This window comes from Harmonia axyridis, chromosome 4 (genome assembly GCF_914767665.1).
Source record: "Harmonia axyridis chromosome 4, icHarAxyr1.1, whole genome shotgun sequence".
NCBI classification, from domain to species: Eukaryota; Metazoa; Arthropoda; class Insecta; order Coleoptera; family Coccinellidae; genus Harmonia; species Harmonia axyridis.
In genome coordinates, this window is record NC_059504.1 from 8315961 (window position 1) to 8334820 (window position 18860).

The 18860-nt window shown below is 35.1% G+C and overlaps 1 protein-coding gene across 3 annotated transcripts in view; it reads right to left on the reverse strand.

The window, feature by feature from the left end:
- Positions 1 to 18860, reverse strand: part of LOC123678084 (adenylate cyclase type 5) — a 147602-nt gene that overhangs the window by 69153 nt on the left and 59589 nt on the right. For 2 of the 3 annotated variants that reach the window (XM_045614884.1, XM_045614883.1), the window contains exons 3-5: positions 15259 to 15363; positions 5453 to 5686; positions 3657 to 3851 (exon numbers count right to left, since the gene is read on the reverse strand). In XM_045614884.1, the coding sequence (XP_045470840.1) occupies positions 3657 to 3851; positions 5453 to 5686; positions 15259 to 15360 (531 nt within the window). In that variant the 5' untranslated portion in view covers positions 15361 to 15363. Of the gene's footprint in view, positions 1 to 3656; positions 3852 to 5452; positions 5687 to 13182; positions 13413 to 15258; positions 15364 to 18860 lie in introns of those variants that run through there. The other variant, XM_045614885.1, reaches the window with a different exon arrangement.

Here is an 18860-nt window from a genome sequence, read left to right on the forward strand (position 1 = left end):
TGACGGGATTTTTTAATTATATCTTTATAATAATTTGAATAATTTTCCTGCGGACTACTAGAGAGCTGTTAGCAATTTTTTTGTTCAAAATTGATAGCAGCTACGACAAAACTACAACAAACCAAAAAGTGTAGTACTGAACCTGAGTTTCTTTTTAAATTTTTTTAAACTACCAGTGGTTCACAAAAACCTTTTTCTAGCAATGATTGTACCTCCAATTAAGGAACACCCTGTAGATATAGTCAATTCAAAACTGATGTCTTCAAAAATAAATTGCAATTCGAATGAAACACAATAAATTGTACAACACAGCCCAGACAATTTTTCAATGCGAATTACTCAGTTCATTTCTTTGATGACTACATATCATATGTATCGAAATTTTGTGACGAGAAGATACAAAAAAACCGAAAACAACGGGTAAGTGTATACCGATGACAAATACTAAATATAACAGATGGCAAATAAAGGGCGATGCCGAGAAAGCAGATAGATGAAGGAAAATAATAAACTTCGGACGAAGACGAGCTCGTAGTGCAATAAAAGTACTCATCTTGAAAGCGATAATAAACTAATAAACCGTAAAGGAGTCGATTCAAAGGAAAATGAAATGATTATTATTGGTTCATTTTATGGAGAAATTTTCGTTCTTCATCATGATTGTTCAATTCAGGAATGAAAAAGTTAGTAATCATGGCTCTGTACCGATCACCATTGACTGTAACGTTTTGGCCATCATCGTTTTCGAAGAAGTACGGACCAATGATTCCACCAGCCCATAAAGCGCACCAAACAGTCAGTTTTTCTGAATGTAACGGTGTTTCGACATACACTTGAATATTAGCTTCACTTCAAATGGGGCAGTTTTGTTTTTTGACGTAGCCATTCAACCAGAATTGTGCGTCATCGCTAAAGAAAATAAAATGGTGGTGCGCGATACGTATTCCGCACAGAACCATTATTTTCGAAATGGAATTGCACTATTAGCAAGCGTTGTTCAGGCGTGAGTCTATTCATGATGAATTACCAAACCAAACTGAGAATAAATCACTTAACAGCTGTTAAATCGGTCGCCATCTTGAACAGTAATGCCAACTTAAAGTTATATACCTCGAAAAGAAACACCCGTTATTTTGAAAATCTTGGGGGGTAATAACCCCCAGTACCCTCCAATTTCTACGCCCTTGCTCGACGTTCGGTGATGCCTTAAATATTTATGAAAATAATCCTCCAACGCCGGCTCGGATATGCTCTCTAATTTAGACAGATTTTCGAAATGAATAGATTCCAACACTCTCGAAGTGGGGTTTTGTCGCAGATCGGATCCCAACTTTATGCTAATTCGGTTTAAACATGTTCGGAAGCGAAAGAAGGCTGAGCTACGGCAGAGCCCTCTGGTTTTGTACCATTTTACGTGATTGCGTTGTGTGAGGAAAGTTCATCAGTGTCTACGTTAATCGAATAATCCGGAAGCGGACACGAAAAAGTGAATCGAATTATATTAATTTTAATTAGTTACACGCGTGATTATAACGCAGATCGCTGATGGCGGAGTTGAAGGGTTTTCCATGTCAGGACTCTTCAAACTGGGATAAATTGGATTATTCTACTTATACATACCTACACTGTGTCCGTAAAGTATGGAACAAATTCATTTTTAGCCAAACAGACCATTTTAAGAAATAATCCTGAGACACGTCGATTTTTGATTTTAATTTGGCGTATTTTAAAATAATAATGTAATATACAGGGTGAATTACTTTCGAGTAATGACGTCACCGTCATTTTTTTAAAATGGAACAACCCCATTTTGTCTCAATTTTCCGATTACTCTAGCTGAGCTGATTCCAAAAAAGTATCACATGTTGATTCCAATTGGTACAGGGTGGACAAAAATACAATAGTTTTGTGTGTGCACATAAAGTAACGCGTAAAGTTCTTTATTAGTTAAATTAACAATATCATCAAAAATACTTATTGTCTAGCGGCAATGAACAAATAATGACATTTCACAAAAAACTAGACGACTTTTTTTTTTAAATCGATAAGAAATAATTTCTTTCATATTCTGTCTGCTAGACCACAAGTACCAAACATGTTTGTAACCAGCTCATTCTTATTAATCTAAAAATGTAACAAACTACAGGCTGTCACATTCCAACTAATTGCCGCTAGGCAATAAGTATTTTTGATAATATTGTTAATTTAACTAATAAAGAATGTTACGCGTTACTTTATGAGCACACACAAAAGTATTGTATTTTTGTCCACCCTGTACCAATTGGAATCAACATGTGATACATTTTTGGAATCAGCTCAGCTATAGTTATCTGAAAATTGAGACAAAATGGGGGTGTTCGATTTAAAAAAAATGACGGTGACGTCATTACTCGAAAGTAATTCACCCTGTATATTACATTATTATTTTAAAATACGGTAAATTAAAATCAAAAATCGTCGTGTTTCAAAATTATTTCTTAAAATGGTCTGTTTAGCTAAAAATGAATTTGTTCCATACTTTACGGACACAGTGTATAATTTTTGTATGCGTTTACGAGGGCTACTATTTATGTATTGCGAACTGGCAACACTGATATTACCAGTAAAATCTGAAATTGACATCGTAAAATTTGACATTTTTTATGTTATAAGTATAGTTATAAGTTTTGACCTACGAACTCAATTTTTCTTATTTAAAGTAAATTGAAATCTTTATCTCTGCTAAAATATGGATTAAACTCGTGAAAATTTCCGAGCTATGAACATTATGCCTTTCGACGTGGTCTAACTTTAGTTATTTAGGCGATAAGTTTGAAAAGCATTAAAATAGTTTGCATCAAAATCGCTTGTTTATTTTATGTATTATCAATACATAAATAGTAACCCTCATATTCTAAGGAAAAGGACACTAGATTCAGATCCTAAATACGATTAAATTTGTTGGTTGACCAAATCTATCCAATAATTCTGAAGTTATAGCTTTATGAAATTTCATATTCATTTCAAAACTACAAATGCAATCGACTTGAGAACCATAGAAAGGAATATACAAAAAATGTATCATAATTCCGTTACCACAAATCAAAATAAATTTTCCAAAAAAGAAGGTGCAAATAGCGTAGCTCCGGTCATTACGTAACTTTTCTCCTAATATGAATTTGTCATTCTTAAAAAATAAATACAATCTGACATTATTAGCCACTCCAGTAACACTTATAAGAACATCAAAATCTCCAACGATTTATTTTATAATTCAAACGCAATTTTTCATCGCAGTAAAATTTTTATTCGAGTTATCAATGAGAATACGATAAAGTTTCGCATATAAATCGAATATTAGAGCTTTGAACTCTTTCAGACGTCGTCGAGGCAATTCGGTTGGCGCCTCGTATACATAATATGAGAAATGTTATTTGAGCTTTCTGAATGATAAATCTGCATGAATAATCTCGATAATTCGACTAGTAAATTGAGCCGCCGGAGTTACAGCATTTCGAATAGCTCGAATAGTTGTATGCATGATTGACTGACGTGGAAATTTCAACGCTCATAAACAGGAATAAATCGACCAGCTATAGTTCATAACGAATTTCATTCGGAATATAGTGCATTCGCCATTTTGTAATCAGCATGTCTGCTCAAATATTCAATATTACCTGAACGTTTTTGAATTGTAAATTTCCGCAGAATCTCCTGAGGAATTTCTTCAGTTTTCCTGAAAATCCTGTAGGTTGATTGACTCTGTTGTGTGACATCAGGAGATCAGCTTCAGTTTCTTTGCCTTCGTGTTCTGGACTTGAATTTGGCACCGAGTCTGAATCTTTGAGAGGCAATGATCTTGACACTCCCACCTGGAAATTAGAGAATTGATGGGATCTTTGAAGAAAAAAAAAATATTATTTATAACTCCTGCATAATGTGCACTAAAGTGTAATCTTAAGCCATTCGACAATGGTAAGGCCGCTAGTATTGAAAGAACGTTTCGAGAGTGGTTTCAACGCTTCAAGAACGGTGATTTTGACGTCGAAGAAAGGAGGTTTTATAAAATGCAGAATTGGAACATTTAGTTGATCAAGACTCGTGTCAAACGCAACAAGAATTGGCAGGATCATTTGGAGTGACGCAACAAGCCATTTCAAAACGCCTGAAAGTCATGTAAATGATTCAGAAACAAGGAAATTGGGTGCCGTACGAGTAGAAAAAAGAATCATGAAGTACTTCCTTCACTTGTGGAATTGTTCGTATTTCATAAAAAGTCTTCGATCGACAATTTTGACGAATACAATAAATCAGAGAAAGAACCCTCATTAAATTCTTGAGGTCAATAAGTTAAATTGCAACATTTATAATTATCATTGATAAAATTCAAGAAATTCAGTAATATAACCTCCTCTTTCAATATTATGAACTGACATCAAACAAGTCGTCTAAAATATTTAGAGTAATCTATCTAAGATGTCTAAAAACATGTGTGTATGCACTCGACATTCGACCAAATTGAGAATATTAGTTTTATTTCGTAGCGGCTCCGCAATGTCATACTTGTCATTCGATATTTTTTCCATTGATTTTGATTTGAATTCGATTGATGTATCAAGTATCAAATCAACACATGAACTCCAAGGATCAGTTTCCTGTGTATAATAAATGTTTGTAATATGTATCTCATTAACTTCTCGTTATAAGAAGAATGTCCAGAATGTTACTGGGGCGAAAGAAAATATAGAATCCACTAATGACAGAAAAAAAAAGATAGCACTGAAGGTTTTCAAAATTTTTCTCATGTAAGGACATAATCTAAGAAAACGAAGGTAAATGAATTTTAATAAACTAGTGGTTTCTATATTATATCTCGTATAATTTAAAGAGCAATGTGTTAAAATAATAATTTCCTAGGAATGTTAAGAAGAAAACATTGAAAAGTCATCTCCATTGGGTACATCTGCAGTGAAATATTCACAAAACGTTTACTAGAATAAATTCATATATTTGATATGATAAGAATCTGTCATAATTTGTTAATAGCGCTACCTACAGTTGACTTAACGAAGCTTAATTAATATTCTCAAAATTGGCGAAACAAAATCTAAACAGGGCATTCATCAGGTTTTCATTCATCTCAGAATAATCTAGTTAAGCTGACTTTCAATGAGAATAATTCCTTAAACAAATTGTATCCGTCAAATTTTTTTATCGAGCACATTCTGTGCAATATACCACATGCTCATCAACCATAGAAAACTAATTGATCCCACCAATCGAAATAAACTCCACAGACGTTATTATTCCAGACGTTTCGTGACTGATTACTCCCTCTAGTGAGGGCAACAGTGGAATTATTAACGAAATTCGATTCGCAGCCTCCCAATCAACGTCTAATACCTTCAGGCTGTCCAACAGATAACATCAATCTCCACTATATATATATCGCCCTTTCTACGTCCCAACTTACCGCCATCAAACTCGAAGACAAGCTCGTCTTATCTTTGGACCCGAAGTGTTCTATGACCTGCCAGTTACTTTTTCTGTGCCCTTCGACCGTGCCCCCCGGCAGGGGACTCATGTTGACCGTCGATGGGGTGGAATGGCCACTGGTACTCGAGCCGAAGGGTTCGTGGACGATGTTCCCACCCTTCGGGTTCTGTTTCAGGCTGGTCCATTTGCGTGTGCAACCCTTACGGGAATCCTGGAAATAAGAAAGTTTGTCAGGGGATCGGATGAAACGGAGAATCTATGGTTTTAGCTTGGGAAGGTGAAGATGACCGTCTATGAACAGTATGATAAGGTCATTTGTTCTAATTCTGTGGCTTATCCGTTCATTCTGCTACATCTTATAGAACCAAGCTACTTGGCTTGATGAATCTCCACTTGCAGCCTTCTATATTATAAGCTATTTGCTCCAATTCATTAAATTTTTATCAAAATTAATGAAATATTTCTATAAATATCGTTTAGTGATTTTAGCATTGAAAAATTTGGGTTGGTAGAACAGTTTTCTGTTCTGATATTCTTGCACTATTTGGCTCTACAAGATGTAGCAGAATGATCCACTTGCAGCCTTCTATATTATAAGCTATTTGCTCCAATTCATTAAATTTTTATCAAAATTAATGAAATATTTCTATAAATATCGTTTAGTGATTTTAGCATTGAAAAATTTGGGTTGGTAGAACAGTTTTATGTTCTGATATTCTTGCACTATTTGGCTCTACAAGATGTAGCAGAATGATCGGATGATCGGTGTACAACTTGCAAGTAGGGATTCATCAAGCCAAGTAGCTTGACATTTTAACCAACTACTTGACTTGAAAATCAAGCTCCTGAAAAATTACATACTTGAGCTTGGCTTGACTTGATTTTGGAACTTTTTTGCTTGACCTGATATCAAGCCACTCGATATTACTTGAGCTTGGGATGCATGCGTCGCACGGCATATATTTCTGCAATCTCGTGCGCGCTTAGACTAAATAAGGGGATTCTTCGAGCGCCGAGAGACTGAAGCATTCGCCAGTGTGACTTTATTAGTAGTTTTCTCACATTTCTATGGAATCTATTGGTAGATTTTGGTAGTTTCAGAATAGTTATTCATAATACAAGTGCAGAAGGCATTGCTATTCTTCCACGAGTTCTTTCTACGAGTGGTAGAATGAGCCTTCTGTACGAGTATTATACATTATTTTCTCTAATTCATTGCATTCTTATTGAAGTTAATGAAATATTTCCATAAATATCATTTAGTGATTTTTGCATTGAAAAATGTTGGTTGGCAGAAATGATTTCTTTGAACCAAATTGATAAATTGTGACTGATAAAGCCGTGGCGGATTACCAACATATAATAATAAACTATGATCATGAAGACTGTGCGTTTCTGATATATTTTCGCACGATTTTGTTCTACAAGATGTGGAAGAATGAACGGAATAACTACAGAATTAGAGAAATATCTTCCCAAACTAGGCCAAAATGTCCAAGGATTTTTTATCAACGCCAGTATCTTCAGCTCCTGTTGAAAGACAATTTTCCTGAGTTGCTCTTACAGTTACAAACACTTGTATTAGGATAGGCGACAAATCTATAAGATGCCTCATGTATCTTTGATCCTGGATGGAAAATTATGAAAAATGAAAAAACAGAGCCTGGAGGTTTTTCAATATTAAGAAACTTTATTTTTTTATTATTTTTTATTTTGTTATGATTTATAGTTATTTAATTTATGTTTCTATTTCAAAAAAGTTGATATTTTCCATTTTTTTATACAATAAGTTTGATAAATAAAAGTGTTTTTAACAAGGTTCCTTCTCATTTCATCATTTTTTTTATTGATGTGACACTACACAATAAAACTGATAAAAATCAAGTAGCTTAATAGGTATGATTCAAGTACTTGATGAATAAATACTTGACTTGGGATTGAAAAAAACTACTCGACTCGAGCTTGACTTGAAAATCAAGCCAAGCCGTGAATCCTTAGTAGCAATCCATTCAGTACTTTCTTCTTGGACTTCAGGTGCAGAGAAAAAGAAAAAATGATTGTAACGAAACGAAAGCTGGAGCTGATAGGTTATACTGCAACGTTTCCTAAATTATGAATTTATCTTCATCATTTACCTTCAAGAAAGAATTCAACTTAGGGCGAAATTGTTAATTGCAGACTTTCAACTGTGTGAGATCGAAACTTTTCTAATTACCCCCAAAAGGCAAGAGAATTCACCTTGAAATTTATAACTGAGGAAACTCTGTTTGAAACGAGAAGTTAATGCAGTTGTATAAGAAGTCCGTTCGATTGTTGTCTAAGGGTTGAAAGTAATCAACTGGTATATTATTTCGTTGTTGTTGACGATTTGTCTAATTAAGTTTGAGTAAAAACCAGGCTTTTTAGAAGTTGTGTTTCACCTACGTTCCGCCTACAACTATGGCAGGCATTTCTAAAGGTTTCTCAGTCATTTATTTGAACTCGACGCTGTTTTTCTTCGAATAGGAGAAATCAGCAAAGCTTTCTTGAAATTTCATCAAACCATTCGAGTGTTCGTTTTCAATCGAAAGATATTCTACTGACTAGTTGAAAAATGTAGTGGCAATCAGTTTTCATTGAAAAAATTATCAACAAATACATGGTGTTAGTGAATAAGTGAGACACAATCCATTCTGCATAAAAAATATTAGGTGTACAACTTTGCTTCCGGCGTTTTACAATAGACGGCTATAGCGGTAGTGTTAGTCGAAATAAATAGATCGTAGATGTCATACAATAAGCTATTTATAAGGTATTTGTAAGCATAACGCCATCGAAATATTAGTCGATTTGTGCCTGCATCATAGAGTTATTCTTGATTAAACATGTCAGCTTACGAGCCAAATTCTCGTCATTTGCGGGAGGTTTTAATTTTCTACTTTAATATGAAGAAATCTTCGACTGAAGCTCATCGAAAGCTCTCAAATACCTATGGTGACGCCGCTATTAGTGAAAGAACGTGGCGAGAGTAGTTTCAACGTTTCAAGAACGGTCATTTTGACGTCGAAGACCAGCATGGCGGTGGAAGAGAAACGGTTCTCGAAGATGCAGAATTGGAGGCATTACTTGATCAAAACTCGTGTCAAACGCAACAACAATTGGCAAGATCATTGGGATTGTCGCAGCATGCCATTTCAAAACGCCTGAAAGTCATTGGAATGATTCAGAAACAAAGAAAGGCCGTACGAGTTGAAGCCGAGAGATGTTGAACGGCGATTGTTTGCTTGTGAACAACTGCTCGAATTTCGGAAAAAAACGATGGTAGTAAAGTTGTACGCCTATGTAAAGGGTGTTTTTTTTGAGGTATATAAGTTGGCATTACTGTTCGAGATGGCGACCGATTTAACAGCTGTCAAGTGATTCATTTTCAGTTTGGTTTGGCAATTCATCATGAATAGACTCACGCCTGAACAACGCTTGCAAATAGTGCAATTTTATTTCGAAAATAATGGTTCTGTGCGGAATTCCTTTCGCGCACTACGTCCATTTTATTTTGTTTAGCGATGAAGCGCATTTGTGGTTGAATGACTACGTCAACAACCAAAACTGCCGCATTTGGAGTGAAGCTAATCCCCAAGTGTATGTCTTAACACCGTTACATACTGACTGTTTGGTGCGCTTTATGGGCTGCTGGAATCATTGGTCCGTACTTCTACAAAAACGATGATGGCCAGAACGTTACAGTCAATGGTGATCGGTATAGAGCCATGATTACTAACTTTTTCATTCCTGAGTTGAACAACCATGATGTCCAGGAGCTGTGGTTCCAACAAGACGGCGCAACATGTCACACAGCTCGTGCCACAATCGATTTATTGACCGCCTAATTTCACGTTTCAGACCTGTGAATTGGCCTTCAGGATCTTGTGATTTAACACCTCTAGACTACTTTCTGTGGGGCTATGTAGAGTAATTGGTCTATGCGGATAAGCCACAAACCCTTGACCATTTGGAAGACAACATTCGCCGTGTTATTGCCGATATACGGCCACAAATGTTGGAAAAAGTCATCGTAAATTGGACGTCCACATTGGACTACATCCGAGCCAGCCGTGGCGGTTATATGCCAGAAATCATATTTAAAATGTAATGCCACGAGATTATCTTGCGGATAAATAAAATTCATGTCAATCGAATAATCCATCGTTGTTTTATTGCAATTTAAAGTTCTATAGCTCTGAAAAAAACACCCTTCACTTAGAGTTAAAATGATCTAGGGAGATCAATAAATTATGTTATTTACATCCTCTCACTAAAAGAACATACCAGGCATCAGTTCTGCTGTGAATTACCTTTTAAAATCCAATATAAAACCTAAAGCATACCATTGCATGCACGTTTTCTCTTCCACAACGTAAAATCGCAATACGATCTCCCTAAATAAAAACTCGCCAATTCATCCGGAAATCAAAGACCACTACAAGATCCGATTATTCAACATTCCCAAATCCAATAGCCACAGCCCGACCGCAAGTTCTAATCCAGCTGATATCGGGTCCACAGGCGCCACCGAGGAGGGTCCAATATGAATTCCAATCTGCTCTGCCCTCCTTACGGTAAAGGAGCCGGCGGAAGTTTATAACGGAAGTCTTCCAATTACATAAGGACGCGTCTTGAGAGACAGACAAAAGCTGTGCAATTAAGGCAACAGCATGAGACGGGCCCCTGTTCGGGATGTTTCAAATGTGAGATTATTATGCATACCTGTTCTCCCCCCTTATTTTTTGGACCCAGACGCGCTCTCTGGGATCTCTGTGAGCGAAATCTGCAGAATAACTGGAATATGCGTTGAAGCGAGATGATGGAATGTGTATCCTTAGTTATTTCAACCGGGAATCCCGCTGTTATTCGATTAGTTCGTTAGGGAGTTAGCACATCTTAGTAGCTTTATGCTACTAGACTGGCTTGAGAACAGTGGAATTATTTTTATAGTAACGAGTAAGGGTATGACTATACTCATTAAAGAGAAATTATATTCATAGGTTGAATTTATGTGATAAAACTTACTATTGTTTGGAATGCAAATATTTTCTAAATTTTTTTCAATTGTCGCATAATGTTGTTTCTATTTGATTTTTACTGATTATATCAGTTGTTAATAAATAAGTGCGATGAACTTTGGGGGGTCATTCTGTATGAAAAAATAATGACAAAGTGTTTCATTGGTAAACAGATAAACTTGAATAGTTAATAGAGGACACCGAGGTGGTTCTATTCCAATGGCGTAATATTTACAAATACCCAAGCTTATTGTATGGCATCATCGATCTAAAGGGTGTTTTTTTTTAGAGCTATAGAACTTTAAATTGCAATAAAAGAACGATGGATTATTCGATTGACATAAATTTTATTTATCCACCAGATAATCTTGTGACATTACATTTTAAATATGATTTCTGGCATATGACCGCCACGGCTGGCTCGGATGTAGTCCAATCTGGACGTCCAATTTTCGATTACTTTTTCCAACATTTGTGGCTGTATATCGGCAATAACACGGCGAATGTTGTCTTCCAAATGGTCAAGGGTTTGTGGCTTATCCGCATAGACCAATGACTTTACATAGCCAAACAGAAAGTAGTCTAGCGGTGTTAAATCACAAGATCTTGGAGGCCAATTCACAGGTCCAAAACGTGAAATTAGGCGGTCACCAAACGTGTCTTTCAATAAATCGATTGTGGCACGAGCTGTGTGACATGTTACTCCGTCTTGTTGATACCACAGCTCCTGGATATCATGGTTGTTCAATTCAGGAATGAAAAAGTTAGTAACCATGACTCTATACCGATCACCATTGACTGTAACGTTCTGGTCATCATCGTTTTTGAAGAAGTACGGACCAATGATTCCACCAGCCCATAAAGCGCACCAAACAGTCAGTTTTTCTGGATGTAACGGTGTTTCGACATACACTTGAGGATTAGCTTCACTCCGAATGCGGCAGTTTTGTTTGTTGAAGTAGCCATTCAACCAGAAGTGCGCTTCATCGCTAAACAAAATTCGCTTATGATAATCGGGAACAACGGCAATCCCATTTTGCACTATTTACAAGCGTTGTTCAGTCGTGAGTCTATTCATGATGAATTGCCAAACCAAACTGAGAATAAATCACTTGACAGCTGTTAAATCGGTCGCCATCTTGAACAGTAATGCCAACTTAAAGTTATATAACTCGAAAAAAAAACACCCTTTATTTATTTCGACTACCACTAACCACTACAGCTTTCTATTGCAAAATGGCTGAAGTAAAGTTATACACCAATAACTAACACTAAAGCATCAAAAAAATATTCTTTCACTGAATAGAAACATTTCGATGATAGGCATAGACTTCAATGTGTGGATTTTTCGACAGAACTCTTTAGCTATGATAGTTTGGGCTTTTAAGCTGACTTTTCACCAATGAAACCTAATAATACACAATTGCGGTAGATATTATATTCGAAGGTTTCTAGTTTACGGTTTGAAAGCCTGGTATCTCCTAACTCTGTCAATTATGATATTTAGCTGATTCATCCGATGAAATTTAAACATTTTAATTACACACAGTAAATTTTAATTTCTCATGGTATATCAAAATTCTAAAGCACCCATTGAATCAGCTTTAAGAATTCATTTTTAAAATTTTGTATAACCAGCGCAGTCGCCATTTTGCATTTCTATTGACCAAACTGACGATTCTATCAGTAATCTTGGGATGAAACTATAGACCCAATGGAAAAAATTATAATGGTTCCTGTTTTGGTTGTTTCTCTTGTTTGATTTCAGAATTATTCTAAGATACCTGAGTTGCATAGTGATGAGCATTGTGAGCCGATCTATTCTTTCAATATTAAAATAAGTCATAAGTAAACGAAACCAAAAAAGTCATTATTTTTGATCTACATCCACCTTCTAATAACATTTAACATTTCATCATGATCAAATTCATTTTCAAAGGGAAGTTAATGTTTGACATTAATAATCGCAATAAAATAATCAAATCTTGCATCCCCCATATACATTTCCATTTTGATCGCATTTTAGGTAATGAACCTGGTTTCGAAAACGAAATGAATTTTACCGGTTCGTTTTTATTAGTGGGCCAGAAATAAAAATGAGTTAGTAGGCTTTTCAGCGTAGCTGGAGCGTGATTCGGAGAAATACACCACAACATGTTTATGGATGTAATCATTTACGCGAATTCTGGACTGAACAGTTCAGCTCGTTGATAAAAATTTCGCTGTCCGTCAGTTAACTGCAAACATAAACCTAGCCGTGTTTTTAGAATATTAGTTATATGGAAATTAAATCTGGTGTCATAAAATCTTTCCACGATCGAAGCACGATTATTATGAATTTTTTTTGGAATTCGTTATCCCTAAAAATGATGAAATATTCGGTTTCAATTTTGAAGCACTTGATTGGTAAACTACACATACCAGGTGAAGCATTTATCAATAATAAAATCAGTAGTAAACAATTTGATTCCCCAAAAACTCTTTTTTTTCTTTAATGTCATCGATGCAATTAATAGATAATGAGCTAATAATTTAACCTCCACAATTTTTAAATGAATATAAAACACTACAAATAATAGTTTTGTGAATTCAGAACAAATTCATGAGTTAATTTTACGCAGTCTAGTTATTCCCAAAATGAAAAAAAATAATAAAAATAAGAATTTACCTATATTGAATTCCACTTCAAAGTATTTTCTTGAGATGAGGTAATATTCTTGTCTCTTGTCACCACTAAACATTTATGTTTATTTTTATGTTCTTTCTTATACTCAGCTCGGTGACTCTATTGCAGGTAGTTCCTTCAGGTTTTTAATTTATGATTCTCTCGAATCACTAAATGGTTTTTATCTGTATAACTTCTAGCAGACGAAATCCACAAAAAAGGATTATATGTACCTACTTTCATACCTAATACACTCTTCATTGATTCTTTCTTGCTTTCTACTCTATGTTAGGCCCTTCTTTGGAAACTAAAATACAAAACGTTACGAACTTCTGAAGCTGTAATAAAACTTTACTCAACTTACATTCAATGTGAGGTTTCTTTTTATTGATCTGTCTCTAACCGTCATGAAAAGAGTATACTGTACAACACACTCTAACCACCCAATATTCTACAATCAATATTAAAAATCTAATTTCCCAATTGAAATCTCTTCGATTTCTTTTTATTACGCACTTTCGAAACATGTCAAAACAATTTAGGAGATATCTGTGACATTTGTTATTTTTATGATTGACAAAGATCACAGAAAAATATTTACTGGCATATTTACCTTACCTCTCAAAAACTCTTCAATTAACTGTCATATAGTTTCTACATATATCTCCTTCTGGGCTATTTCCGATGCTTTGCAATAAATCCTATATAAATCTTCAATTTCCGTATTTATATTAATAACTACTACTTCTTACGATATATCGTGAAATTTTTACACTGATGAGTTCAAAATTTCCCCTATTTCTGTTGAATATTTAGGCTCTCTTAGTTGATATCTGTAGAATTCGGATATAATCTTTATGTTAATTTATTCAAATATTTTAATGAATAATATTGAATGGTTCAGGTTCAGTTGGTTCATTATTTCATTATCCTTGTTCTTCGGAATGGGTATCATATTATAAAGAAGCTTTTATAAGTTTGACTGAGTACGAATAAGGGGAATAAAATATGAACCAACAGATCCTGAATCAGAAAACAGCCGACACCAAAATTTTTGCCTTGATTGAGAGTAAATATTCTTATTATAAGATTACTTGTAAACTTCAAAAGAAATTGAAAGAGCCTTTTTTCCAGCTTGAAATACAAATATAGATTTGCTCTTTTTACATCATTTACAAAATAGATTGTGCATTTGGATATAGAATGACTATCTGAAGTCTCATGCAAAATTTATGTTTATCGCATAATGATAAACAGAAAATACCAGCAGAATATCATAAAAAAAATCCTCAAATATGACTGTGACCACAAAAACGGTTGTGGTTGAAATATCATTTTCTAGCTCTGTGTTAAATTTCATGACGGTTACATCATCAGAACCATAGAAAATGCAGGAAGTTTGTTAAAAACTAAATAACTAATATTTCCCTGTATACAAATCCGATCAGTTTGAGATTCTGCATGTATATGAAGAATAAGCATGGCAAGCTTCTCGTAAAATATCGTATTGATTTTATCATCAGGATCCTAGGAAATTCAAGCAGAATATAAAAAAAAAATTACTTCCGTGATAACAGATTCCACCAATTTGAAATTTTGCGTTTCAAACAACTTGAATAATTTTGAGCTAGTAGAGTAATCGAAATAACACAAAACCCAAAAAAAAATTCTAAAAAACGAGGAAAGAACAGTTGTGGTCTCTCAATTGGCAAATGAAGTAATGAGCTTTCAAAAGCTCCTGACATTCGAAATAATACTTCCTTATTTTCCTTCTAATGGTTTCAAGACCGTTCGAATTAAATTATACAAAAATTGAGGTTAACAAAATAGTGGACGACAGTAATTGTGATGAAAATCCAAAATTTCTTTATTAGATAAAACGAAACAGAGACTCCAAAACAGGCGCCAGATAACTCCTGAACTGAGGATAAAGTCACTTTTCATATCAGTATATAAGTTTGTCTCGTTAACTCTACATTAATCCGAACTTCAATAACTTACATGTCAATGTAGGCCTCTAGAACTTAAACAATAGAAACTAAGATCTTATTTCGTAGTGATGAATTCAAATTTCCTTACCCCTTCTCTCCTGTGGCAATCTCTGAGACTAAGTCTTTGTTTCCAGTCTCGTTTTCGGGCAGAGTCAGTACTGAACGATCTAAGCATGGGGGTGGTAGCCATTTTCTGAAACGAGATAAATTAGATTGGAATGATTGTTCTTGTTCACTGGGAACTCGAGCTGAATTGAGTTGAGATCTTGATCTGAACACAACAGTTTAATAGACGTTTCTGGAGAATTATGAAATCCAACGAATGTAGATTGTTACCTACGTGTTGTGATTAATAAAATTCTGCATTATTTCAATAATTTTCACGTTGATATAGGTGTGCGAAATGTTCAATTCGAAGAACTGTTTTTGAAAAGTGAGCAAGACATTCATCAAGGATGATAATTTTACTAGTTATTACTGCAAATTTGAATATGGTCATTGAAAGCATCTCGAGAACTAAAAAACTTGAAGAAAAAATCTTCAAGGACTCCCGATCTCTTTTTTCGAAATGATAACATGTTAGAAAATAGACCATAGATTTCTTGATTCGTTCTTGAGTTACAGGGCGTTTCTGAGAAATGACCGAATATTTCGCTATATCTTGGTTTTCTGGATTCCCATGCTATTTTGCAGCTGATTATAGATCGATGGAATGAGGATTTGTTTCCTTTATTGAAAAAACATAATTTCGTATGTGTTCAACTTCTGAACTTTCAAACGGATTTCACCCATTAACAAACTCAACTGCGATATTTGGACTCTACACCTATGCTGACAATTTGAAGTCAGTCAATTCGAAGAGTTATCATGAACACGACAGCCGGACAGTATTGATTTTGATCTCGGATTCTTCAGATCAAAGCAATGGTTTTTGTCTAGTATCACAAATATTTGAATAAATGATGCTGTAGAAGGGGAAAATTTTGAACAGAAAGGCAAAATTCGTTTCTGCAACGTCATCTTAGGAAACTGCAAAAAGTATAAAGTCCTTTAAGCTCGAAACTCTGGAATTTATAGTACAGAAAACACTCAGTGATTCCCAGTTACCTCTTCCATGCCTTTTCATTAAGTATAATTCAAACTCCAAATACGATAATTGAGTCAAACTTTTAGAACTGATTAACCGATGGCAATTTTACTAAACTTTTATTAACATAGTTAGCCGGCTTCTATATTTCGTTAGGGAATTCTAACTCAACGTACAGAGCGTAACGGAATGTTAATTACCTTTCAACATCATTCAGACTTCCTATCGAGTAAGGGCCAGGAGCTTTTCCATGTTCACCCTTCAATGAATATAAAACATTATGCATGAAATGAAACATTTAGTCCCGTATCGCCTAGATAAAATAGATTCGAAGCACATACAAATAATAGAATATCCCCCATGTAATAATAGGTAGCAAGGTCATGACGTGCATTTGCTGGTTGGGTCATGAATACAAATGCGGAAAATCAATCAACAGGTGTTTAGTAAATAATTTTCTCTATTGTAAAGGGAATTTTATGTACCTGTTTAACGATAGAAGTAGATATCAACTTTTTGTCAAAACTCCCTCATGAGCTCGAGTGTTTAGAAGCTAAATGAAAATTGGTGACGCTTTTTCTACTTCTCCTTTCCTAACTAATCCAAATACGAAACCACAAATAACGGGTGTTTTTTTTAGAGGTATATAACTTTAAGTTGGCATTACTGTTCAAGATGGCGACCGATTTAACAGCTGTCAAGTTATTTATTCTCAGTTTGGTTTTGCAATTCATCATGAATAGACTCACGCCTGAACAACGCTTGCAAATAATGCAATTTCATTTCGAAAATAATGGTTCTGTGCGGAATACGTATCGCGCACTTCTGGTTGAATGGCTACGTCAACAAACAAAACTGCCGCATTTGGAGTGAAGCTTATCCTCAAGTGTATGTCGAAACACCGTTACATCCAGAAAAACTGACTGTTTGGTGCGCTTTATGGGCTGGTGAAATCATTCGTCCGTACTTCTTCAATAACGTGGCCAGAACGTTACAGTCAATGGTGATCGGTATAGAGCCATGATTACTAACTTTTTCATTCCTGAATTGAACAACCATGATGTCCAGGAGCTGTGGTTCCAACAAGACGGCGCAACATGTCACACAGCTCGTGCCACAATCGATTTATTGAAAGACACGTTTGGTGACCGCCTAATTTCACGTTTTGGACCTGTGAATTGGCCTCCAAGATGTTGTGATTTAACACCGCTAGACTACTTTCTGTGGGTATATGTTAAGTCATTGGTCTATGGGGATAAGCCACAAACCCTTGACCATTTGGAAGATAACATTCGCCGTGTTATTGCCGATATACGGCCACAAATGTTGGAAAAAGTCATCGAAAATTGGACGTCCAAATTGGACTACATCCGATCCAGCCGTGGCGGTCATATGTCAGAAATCATATTTAAAATGTAATGCCACAAGATTATCTTGCGGATAAATAAAATTAATGTCAATCGAATAATCCATCGTTGTTTTATTGCAATTTAAAGTTCTATAGCTCTACAAAAAAACACCCTTTACATATAAATATCTCAGTGTGGTCATCCATCCATATAATAAACATACCCAACTCTGCTTTAAGTATGAAATATTTTGAATTACGAACCTTAATTAATTAAAAAATTTCAAACTTTTTCAATCAAAACTCGGCTGGTATACTCTTTTCCAACGCCCACTAAATTCGTATAGGAAATACGTTCCGAGCTCATTGTTCTCGATATTCTGCTGGAAGAGAATGCCTTTGATTTTAAAAGCAATAAAAGAGCAGCCAAATGTTCTCGTTTCAATACTGTCACCAAACATTCTGCATCGTTTGTTCGGAATGCCGGCTATGTTCCTAGTTTGGGGCATTCAGAAAGCAACAAATGCTCTCTCTCCTCAATACAGACCAGGAAACAATGAAAGGCACGCTGATAAAATCTGGATAATACTCTAACTGCCCCCTCGAAAATATATTCGATACACTCGATCTTTTATTTCGGTTTTTATATGCCCAGTGAGCTGTGTATTTTCCATTTTCTCACCACGTGCTGAATGAATGACTATTTGATGATATTAGGTAACACTTGAGGAAGGAATTCAATAATTATCATCCATCATAACATATACTTGTTTCTAAATGGTTTTCTCATCATTAAAACTTTTTACCATAGTAATTTATGATACATTTCGATTATTATTTTCGATGGATCCTAATTGTGAATGAGAGAACAAAGTAGTCCTCTATTCATTTATCCAATTCATTTTCACAATTTCTTGTATTATGCCGAATTAGGTGTACAACTTTGCTTCCGCCGATTTGCAATAGATGGTAAGTGGTAGTCGAAATAAATAGATCGTATAGATGAGCTTAGGTATTTGTAAACATAACGCCATCGAAGTATTTGTCGATTTGTGTCTGCATCATAAAGTTATTCTCGTAAGTAATTGCACAAGTGCATCAAAATTACCGATAATTTTGCATGACAGCGTGTTGTCATAAAAACTGCATGAGTTCATTTTCATTTTTGGAGAAAGAGCCCGACACCTAAGGTGGAGTGCTCTTTCTCCAAAAATGAAAATGACCGAATGCTGTTTTTCAAAGAAAAAACGCTGGA